This window comes from Panicum hallii, chromosome 8 (assembly GCF_002211085.1).
Source record: "Panicum hallii strain FIL2 chromosome 8, PHallii_v3.1, whole genome shotgun sequence".
Taxonomy (NCBI): domain Eukaryota; kingdom Viridiplantae; phylum Streptophyta; class Magnoliopsida; order Poales; family Poaceae; genus Panicum; species Panicum hallii.
The window spans coordinates 36,943,043-36,953,081 of NC_038049.1; the positions used below are offsets into that span (position 1 = coordinate 36,943,043).

Below are 10,039 nucleotides of genomic sequence, written 5' to 3' on the forward strand. Positions count from 1 at the left end.
TCGGAGAGCAGTCCAAACAATCGATCCCTCCATTGATAGTGCCGCGTGAAGAATGTCCTGATGAATCAAGAGATCCGTTGACCATGGCTGGGATGATATTGCAAACTGATCTAACAAGGGCTCAATTGCTTGGAGAGGCCCTACAGAATGCCCGCGGCAGGAAAAAGTTTGTACTTGGTGAACCTTTGATATGGCCAGAGTTGCTACCATTCCTACCAACGAGAATGGCCGAGTTACACAAATGGTATGCCGTGCAATCTAAAGCTAATGAATTAGAGATGTTCCCAGCCCGGATTAAAGATGAGCATTTCTGGCGGGGGGCAGGTGAAGTATATATCGAGTTTGAAGCACTTTACGATTTATACCATCAAGATGCCCTTGACAAATCCCTCGTGAGTGTATGGTGCATGTGAGTATTGTCTCTCGTTTCATTATTTTTAGCCTTATGTGTTGACTGATCCCCGTTTTTCTTGTGTCCTGTAGGTCAAAAATTCAAATTTGCCGAAAAAAGAACTTCCATAACGTCGGGTTCTTCGACCCCGATATTATACACGAGAAAACGGTAGAGTAAAACCCTGAAGAAATAGTCAATATTATATACAGGGGGTTGCGTAAGAATAGCATGTGTCCCTTCATTCTCTTGCCATACAACCATCAGTGAGTCGTTCTTTGTTAGCTTATTTTTTTCAATCCCTTCGTATTAATAATACTATTTAATAACTATTTTAATCAACATTAATTGGTTATGCGTATGTATATGCACAGCTTTCATTGGATATTGCTTTGTATTCAGATTGACGAGCACAAGGTCTTGGTGTATGACTCGTTAAGGCAAGATAAATCAAAGTACCAAGATCTCATCAAGGTGGTAAATACTGCATGGCGTCGCTACCTCCGCAAACACATAGGCTTGCCCATAGGTGAAATCGAGCCTCTTTGTTGGGTGACTGATTTTCCGGTATGAATATACTCTCGGTACTAATATCATTCGCAATAAACATCAGAAAAATTCTATATCTTAACCCACATTTGTCCATAGTGTTGGAGACAGAGACAAGGAAACAACTTATGTGGATACTACGTATGCGAGTGGATCAACACTTTTGCAAGTGAAAAAGGGCAAATGACAGTGGAGGCATTCAATGTACGTGAGTACAATCACATCTGCTCATCATTTTAATTCATTATCTTTTATTCTCATGTTTTTATCGAAAAATGTGACAGCATTGGCGGATGAAAGAATAACTCATTGAAATGGCTCGGATCAGGGCAATTCAAGAAGCTATATGCGGATTCCTGCTCGATGAAGTCATAAATCGTAAGGTCGAATTCTATGGCGATGTCCGTACAAGCGTCGCCGAAAAAGATCCGACGACGGGGAAGCTGATAAATTACTATAGTTGATGTTCTTAATAATTTGTAATATCTCAAGTACTTTTAAACTCCTAAGTGTTCCATACATGATGAATATATATATATAATATTAGTGTAATATGCTGTCCTAATATTACTGTGCAATGCAAAAAGTACGATTATGTAGTCGCATACGGTAGAAATACGCATAGCCATACGTATAAAAACGAAAAACAAAAGATAAATAAGAAAAAAGATTTAGTGCCGGCCAGTTATACCAGCCGGCACTAACCTTGCTGCCAGGAGCCGGGCCGGGTCGGGCACGTTAGTGCCGGCTGGAATTACGGACCGGCACTAACACTAGCCATTTAGTGCCGGTCAATATAGCCGGCACTAACGTCTGTCACGTTAGTGCCGGCCATTTAGTGCCGGTCACAGGAACCAGCACTAAAGCTCCCTGTGGCCGGCACTGATGTGCCTTTCTTCAGCAGTGTTGGTCGACGCCGGCTTAGCTTGTCAGCGAACGCGCAGAGCCGATGGAGTCGTGGTTCTCAAGGGGCCGGTTGGATGGATTGTGATCTGTAGACGACACGTCCGTGTGACGAGCAGAGCAAGACAAGGAGGGACCCCGTGTATGTGTGTTGGTTCCTTTCGAAATGCAGACGCGCGTGCGACTCTGAAGAAGCAACCGCTCTGCACTGTGCTCAGTCCTGTCCTCCTGGCCTTCATTTGCTGCATTATTTATCAGATCGGGTTTGATCTGTAGAAGATGCATCAGTGCAAGGAGCATATGAAGACAAGGACACTGATGAGTGTGGTTCCTCTGGACGAAGCAGACGCGCATGCTGCTCTCAAGATATTGCAAATACGAATTCTTCTTTGTTTTTGGTCACTGACGTTGCACTGACTACCTATGTGGCAATGGCAACCGGCAACTAACACTGACAAACCAACTGCAGGGTAACTTCATTAACATGTACACTCAAGAGACCTGATAAACTGACAAGCAGGAGAAAGGACCTGCATTGGTTAGTTCAAAGAAGCTGCATTGCTGGAACGAGAAGGGGAGCAAGTAACGACAGCTTTATTTCACAGAAATGTTAGTGGCAATTACAAAACAAGAGCTCACTTTTCATGTATATCGATAATTGCGATAGAAAGCATGCAACAGCAGATGCGGTTTCTTCATATTACATGTTCACAAACTACTAAAAGTCCAAGCTCACCACAGAGTTACTCCAGAAACTCAAGTAGCACACATTTTATTTAGACATGCACACTAGCCAAACACTTAAACAAACATTAAAAACGAGCCTTCCCATACATTAGCTCGTGTTGTGGTTCTTGATCAGCCATCCTTAGTCCATCGACGGCTCGAGACAGACATCCAGGTCCATGAGCAGGCACTTCCATCTTCAAGAGATATAATACCCTTTATGAAAGCAAAAAAAAAAAGAAAAGGAAATAGCTTGTAGCTGGCTCATGACAAGAACGATGGTGTAGAATTTATTATTTCTTCACCAATTGTTGTTGTAGTGATTTATAGGTCAATTTTATATAATTATAATCTAGAATTTAGAGTATTTTTTTTCAAAATTAAGTTATTTTATTAATTGCATTTTCTATGGGCTCTTTATTATTTAACTATTTTCTTTCTAGATCTATGAAATCAACTACTAATTTATTTATTTTTTAATTTTGAATATATATATTAATAGTAGTTGGTATGGACTCTTTAGGTTAGTCCAGACCGTTACATCTTCGTAAAAATCCAACGGTGTATATCGTTCCCTTTTTTCGATTAACGTGGGAATTTCTAGATTCTCTTGGCGAACGTGGTGGCTTCTTTTTACACTATTGTATTAAGATAATAGATAAGAGCGCGAATGGAAAACAGGGGAGAGATAAGTATGTATCATATTCAAATATCCAGTGAGCGGTCATACCTCGCATACTCATCAGCACCAGGTGTAGACATCCATGTCTTCCCCGTGCAGCTGCTGGTGCTTCTCTTGGAGTCCAGGCAGCCACCGTGAGGAGACATCTTGCATGTCCTTACTCAGAAACAGCTGGTGCAAGCTGTCCAACCTCTCTACATACCTCAAGTTTGGACACAGATGTGCACGCAGCTCTCTCACCTGGGGAATATTTGAGACCCTCTCTAGGCCTTCACATCCAGCAATTAAAAGCATCTCAGAGAGGAACGGGAGGTTCTCCACCACCTTAATGCTATCCACATCTCTTAAGTGGAGCTCCTTCAAGCTGGTGGCCTCCAGTCCAAGCTGCCGTGGGAGAGCTCTCAGATTGGGGCAGCACTTAAGTACCAACGCTTCCAAACGTGGTAGCAGCTGCATCCTTGGAGGTGGGGCTTCCCCCTTTTGGTTTGGAGCAGCACCATCCTTACCTGCTGCTGCTGCTGTCGCTTCTTCTTCTTCAAAAACAAAGGTCCACTCCTCCCAGTTGGGCGTATCCTTGATGACCAACGTTTCAAGCTTGGGGAAAGCAACTGCCTCTGCAGATCCGGGATTACCCACCCCGTAGCCAATAAATTCGGGTCCAATCTTGGTGACTGCAGTGGCTCCCTCGATTCTCAGATATTTCAGGTTGGGGAGCTGCCCGATTGGAGGAAGATGCACACATGATTTGCAATCCACAAGTTGCAAGTACGTCAATGATGAAAAATGTGTAGCAGTATCAAGCCAGGTGGGAAACCTCCGACCAAAGAAATCAATAATACTTATATCTTCAATGCTCCGTGGAGGGATTAGCTTCTCAAACGCCCTCTCTATATTGATTATATCACTTTGACTGTATGGTTCATCTGTACGTTCAGTACAACGTAAACTGAGTTCTTTGAGAAACTTTTTGTCTAGTAACAATGAATCTGTGCTACAAGGAGATGCTCTCTCCAATTTATACATATCAAGCTTCCTCAGCTCAAAAAGAGGACCCAGCTCTTCTAGGCTCCATCCATCTTGTGCTCTAGCACTATTATCACTGCCACCACCAACCGGAAATCCTTCAAGATCATTCAGGAGCTTCAATTTAGCAATCCCTTTTGGAACCTGGTTTATTGGTGTTCCAGCAAGACCAAGGCGCCTTAAGTTGCACAACCGAGTGATTCCTAAAGGGAGACTATGCAAAGCATGGCACTGCTGCAAGTTCAATGTCTGAAGGTTTATGAGACAACAAATGGACTCAGGAAGACAAGATATGTCAGTTCCATCAAGATTAAGTAACCGTAGATGGATCAATCTTCCAACACAATTTGGAATACTTTGTATAACTGACCCAGTTAGATCCAAAACTCGAATATATGGAAGTCTTCTAAATATTGTATTATCAACTCTCAGTGACTTTTCATAAGATGTTCTCCAAGTTCTAACTTTATATTGATCCTTACCCATGCTAGGTAACACCACTATATCCTTCTCAGTGACTGCTAAAATACGTCTAAATTTACTCATGACATTAACTCTTATTGATTCTGGATCACCAACAAAACATTCTTCTCTAGATAAATGACAAGCAAGCTGCCTTAATAGGTCATGCACTGTGCATTTATTAAGATCAGCTATTAAATAATTTGGTTGGAGGAGATTCCGATATATCAACTCATAATAGTATTCTTCAGCTGTATCTTCCAATAGTTGGCCACCTAGCTCATCAATGAAGCCTTCAGCCACCCACATCCTAATAATATCATCACGGAAAATAACTGCATCTTCAGGAAACATGGCACAATAGAGAAAACACGGCTTCAAACAGAGTGGTAGCTCTTCATAACTTATATATAAAGCACTTGGTATTTCAAGTTTGCTCACGGACCAAGCATCTTTTCTTGAAAACTTGTTCCATTCATTCTCAGTTTGTTCTTTCCTGGCTAAAACCCTTGCAACAACCTTAATTGCAAGAGGAAGACAGCCACATCTGCGAACAATATCTATTCCTAAGTCTCGCAGATTTTGCACTTCTTTTTCTTGGTTGATTCCCATGCTCTTCCAAAGCAACTCCCATCCTACGTCCACCGACATTAAGTCAACTCGGTGTGTATGGTCCACTCCAATTTCTACAGCAACAGTGTCGAGTCGAGATGTCAACAGAATTATCCCTGTGGCTGCAGCATGCAACGGGGTGCTCAGTAAATTTTCCCATATGTCAGACTGCCACGCATCATCCAACACAAGAAAGAAGCTCTTCTCTTGGATGGCTAATTTTAGCCTGCTTTGGAGCTCATCAATTGATTCATCCTGCATGTACTGTACTTTAAATTTTCGAAGAATCTCCTTCAGAATAGTAACCTCGGAGTAATCTTTGGAGACACAAACCCATGCTTGTTTGTCAAAGCATCCAATTATTTTCTGGTCATTGTAAATTTTCTGTGCTAGTGTTGTCTTACCAACTCCTCCTGTTCCAACAATGGCAATCTTGTAAGACCTCTTATCCTTATGTTCAAGTAGCAAATCTACTAGTTTTCTGCAAGCATGTATGACCTCCTTACCCACAAGGTTGGGTTCAACAAGGTTGGAACTTCTTATATGTTTCGGTGCTGAAACTTTTTTAGTAGATTGTCTACTTGCCAGTGATGAAAATACTTCATCCTTTGAAATATTATCTATTCTTTTGTTCAGGCTTCGAATCTTAACAGCAACCTCATGACGTGTCTGGATATTAGAAAAGCAAGAGGAAAGGGAAAGACCGGTGCATGTACTTGATTTGCTTGATAATGACAAAGAATGATCCGGCACTAGTTTGCTTCCTTTAGATCTAGCCAAGTCAATAACATCATCAGCGTCATACATGGCATCTCTTAGCTGATTGAGCCAATTATTAACAGCTGATTCTTTTGTGCTCCTTTGCTCTGCATCATTAACAAAGTGTCGTATTTGCTCCATTCTTCTCTGCAGTTCTGTGAGCTCTTCTTTTACCCCTAAAATTAGTATGGCCTCCTCTGAAATGACATCTTGCAACTTCTTAGCACACGATCCAACTAAAGATTCTAGTATGGTTGCCATCAGACAAAGTTGCTGAGAGAGATTCACCAAAGGAGTTGCAGGCTGGGAAATAAATGTGCAAATGTGTTAACTTGGGCTAAAAATTTGAAAGGGCTCACAACATTGAAATGCGTTTTTAAAGGGATTAACATATGCTAGTACTGATTTGTGGTGTAATATTTACATGGCCTGTAGGCTACTAGATATCCAAGAGACAAAGACCCTGGGGCACCTTGTTATTAAGCTAAATATCATTAAATTCTTCTTTATATCTTCAGTAAATCATACATAATGCCATTCCATATGGGTCAGGAACTAATACCTTAGGTACATGATGTTTTTTAGGAAAATTAGTAGTATGGTGAGGTATAAACTCGAGTTAGCATGTTGCTTTTTTTGTTGGTGCTGCTAAATGTTGTAAGCGAATATGGACTGGATTGGTTGTCATCATGAACAGAAAACCTAGAAATTCTCCCATTTGTCAATTTTTGATCTGCTAGAGCACAATGATTGTTTGATCACCATTTGAACTGTAACACTAACAGATTTCTACAGGCTAGTATAGAAGTCAAAAGTTACAGTAACTTATGGAAATCAAGATGAAATATAGAGGTAGCCTTGGAAGCTTACTTGGTAATAACAGGAGAATGACTTACAACAAATTATTTATTTGAAGAAAAAGTTTTCTCAGATGATAACTCATCAAGACTTCAAGCATCCAGCTAGCAGACTGCGCCCAAGATAGGCCGATGTAAAGTAACTGATTTGAAAAACCAATTTATAATGTTGATAGCAGAAGTTATCAGCCAATCACCAATGGGGAACCACAAATCACAGAGCTAATTAAACCTGAAAAGTTGAAGAAAGAATGAAAAGGTGAAGTGCTTGCTCATCGAAAGAAAGGTTGTTCAATCACAGGCTAAAGCTAGAATGGTTCAGCTAGAATGCATTTGTAAGCCACTGATCAGAACACTACAGAAGGAGATCAGTATGTGGCAATGCAATTAGTTTTTCTCCCAGTCTCTCTCTTTAATGAGAGTTTTTTTTGAGAAACTTAATGAGAGATTGAAATGTCCATAGAAATTGGTGCACAGAGCACCAAGCTTCTGCTACCTCTGCAATGCCAGCATATGCAAATCTGAAGCACAACTCGAACCATCTTTCAAGAAGGATAAGAGTCTCATAACAACCAGTATTAATCTTCTTGAACAAGCAGTTTGTTCATCTCATCATTACCCATGAGTACTTTTAAGGCCTTCACGAGTGAGGGAAAGCAATTTAAAGCACAAGTGCCTGGAGAGACCAATGTATATAGTAGATAACTGAGGACTATCACTCAATCGCCAGGAGAAACGAGAACCAACAGATCACACGGCAACTGCTGCAAAATGAAGGGACAACTAGAACCTCTTAGCAGATTAAATGACAGCCCAGTTGATCAACATCTATAACTAGAACAGCTTAGTAAACAAGAAGAATTACTGCTAAATCTCAGAATTTTCAGATCTATTAAAACTAGAAAGGGTACCTGAATAAGGGTCAACTGATAAGCCACTGATTGGAGTGCGTCATATGGAGATCTGTATATCTCAAGGCATATTATTTCGGTCCCAACAGGATCTCCTGAATCAATGGTCCAACTGAAATGGGCACACTGTCCTGCATCAATCTTCTGCGTGATTAGCCAATTCTTATGAGAACAGAAAGCTAAGGAGGAAATCAGAATGGATGGCTTGCTACCCCTGCCACACCCAAGTCACCCTCCCACTTGATACAAGGTTTGACATTTTATTTCTTACAACTGATTCAACAATCAGCAAACACTAACTAAACATTTCTGATAGATTATTTAATATTTATGGGATCAGATTGTATTAATTATGGTTTGCTTGGGAGATCAATATGCTTCTCATTTCCTTGTGATCACCATGTTTATAAGAAAAGCACTAGAAGCTTTATAAGAACAAATAACCACCGAAACCACATAAGATTTTCCCAGTCGACCCGACTCAAAGCAAGGTCCAGTCAGCACATTATAGGCCTGTCCACGAGGAAGCAGGGGAGCTATGTGATGAGATGGCATAGCAGCCCATTTGTGTGGGAAAGAGTCATCCCTGTCCATTGTTTATTGTGGCTGTTTTTCTTTCCCCTTTTCTTCTTCATAATCCTTATGATTAGGCTATTGTATAGTTGTTTTTTTATTCATTTGACAAATTTCATAACAATTTCGTAAATATTGCAGAAACAGTTTCTCTTCTCATTTATAGCTTCAGTATACACCTTAAATTTTTTATTAGGTCCACTTAACAAAAGAATGTTCCGAATTGTGGAGGGAGTATCTGGTGGCTCATTGGTTGCGTCCGAGGATGTGTCTAGTGTTGTGTGGAGGTGGAAATTAGTGTTATAGGGCCTCATCATTTGACATGATAGGTCCAATAAACTTTGTTCTGATAGATACTCATATAGTACAGTGATGCTATTAAATACTCACAGATGTCTATAAACACTCTAAAGCCTGTTATCACCCCGTGGTTAAAAACATGGAAAAAACTGAAGTAAAATTAGAGCCTAGAAATCTCACCTTCAAATCTAGCTTCTTTTACTTCAAAAAAAAAATCTAGCTTGATAACAGGCTCTGTAATCTGTTTGCTCTGACGGTCAACCCATCACCACTTTGATAAGATCATAGCGGACTGAAGCCAATAGAGATGGTAGAACCAGTATGAAGCACCAACACGTAAAATTGATACCAAAAGATTACCAGTGAATCATCAAAAACTGCTGCACATATGAAAAGACGAAGTGGAGAAAAAATATAGTTGTGAGGTGAAAAAAGAAAAAAAAGAAAGAATGGATGCTGGCATATTCAATGGATGGAATCACTAGAATTGCACGACGAAAGACAAGAATAATTACCACTGAATCAGGCTATCAGAAAGTAGAGAGTTCACTAGAAGGTGTTGATGGGGAATGTTTCTCGCCGAACAAGATTTCTTGAATCACTAAGAGCAAACAGAAACGATGAACGATTAGCAGGTGTGTCAGTAGAGAAGAAAGAGGAACAGATCTGGACCCTTTAAACTTACCGTAGCCAACAGCATATATATCATAAACTGAAAGGATGCAGACACAGAGGAACCAGTTGAAAACCCAAAGTGCAGTTCCTACTGAAGCCTCGTCTCTGTTGCCCCTCTTTTTTGGCGTCACTTCAGCAGCAGGAAATGAAAGCTTGCAGAACCGATATTTTCCCCAGGCAGTAGTGTCGGTCCACATCAGGAAATAGAAAATATGTGGCATCTTGATCACAGCTTGACTAGCACTTTGTTCTGTCGCCGTGGGTGGGTGGGTGGCCACGCGGGTCAAGGTCTATCACTACTCACTCTTTTTAGGTTGGTTCTACTTTTATTGGACCGGTCAGTTATAAAAATCCGCCCCCCGAGCATTAGTGTAAGAAGAAGAACTTCTCATACAGGCCGAGAAAACCTATGAACCCCTATCCCACCCTTATACAGAGCGCCGTTACCCGGACGTCACCCATATGAGAGCGAGCCGTCGTTTCCATGTGCTTTGGCGTGATGGCAGGCGAGGGATTTTTTAACCTCATTCTAAAATTCGTTCCCGCAGGAAGTTAAACTAAGGACCTGAGGAGTGCTACTGAGACCACCTAACCATCTCAGGCATGCACCCGTTCG

The 10,039-nt window shown here is 41.0% G+C and overlaps 1 protein-coding gene across 11 annotated transcripts; it reads right to left on the bottom strand.

The window, feature by feature from the left end:
• Nucleotides 1-2,417: 2,417 nt before the first annotated feature.
• Nucleotides 2,418-9,599, bottom strand: LOC112902212 (putative disease resistance protein RGA4). Of its 11 annotated transcripts, none has more exons than XM_025971155.1 (8): nucleotides 9,434-9,599; nucleotides 9,264-9,349; nucleotides 8,929-9,128; nucleotides 7,876-8,006; nucleotides 7,461-7,728; nucleotides 6,978-7,196; nucleotides 3,300-6,410; nucleotides 2,418-2,785 (listed from the first exon to the last, which is right to left on the bottom strand). In XM_025971155.1, exon 7 carries the CDS (start codon nucleotides 6,366-6,368, stop codon nucleotides 3,312-3,314), a length of 3,057 nt encoding a protein of 1,018 aa, XP_025826940.1. In that variant the 5' UTR covers nucleotides 6,369-6,410; nucleotides 6,978-7,196; nucleotides 7,461-7,728; nucleotides 7,876-8,006; nucleotides 8,929-9,128; nucleotides 9,264-9,349; nucleotides 9,434-9,599; the 3' UTR covers nucleotides 2,418-2,785; nucleotides 3,300-3,311. The 11 variants fall into 11 exon arrangements, with proteins under 11 accessions (XP_025826940.1, XP_025826947.1, XP_025826945.1 ...); XM_025971162.1 differs by having other exon boundaries at nucleotides 2,418-2,766; nucleotides 8,929-9,125; nucleotides 9,434-9,598; XM_025971160.1 differs by having other exon boundaries at nucleotides 2,418-2,766; nucleotides 7,461-7,725; nucleotides 7,876-8,001; nucleotides 9,434-9,598.
• Nucleotides 9,600-10,039: the final 440 nt, after the last annotated feature.

Coding starts and splice junctions, on each gene's coding strand:
- LOC112902212 (XM_025971155.1), bottom strand. CDS start 6,368: ATGGCAACCATACTAGAATCTTTAGTTGGATCGTGTGCTAAGAAGTTG.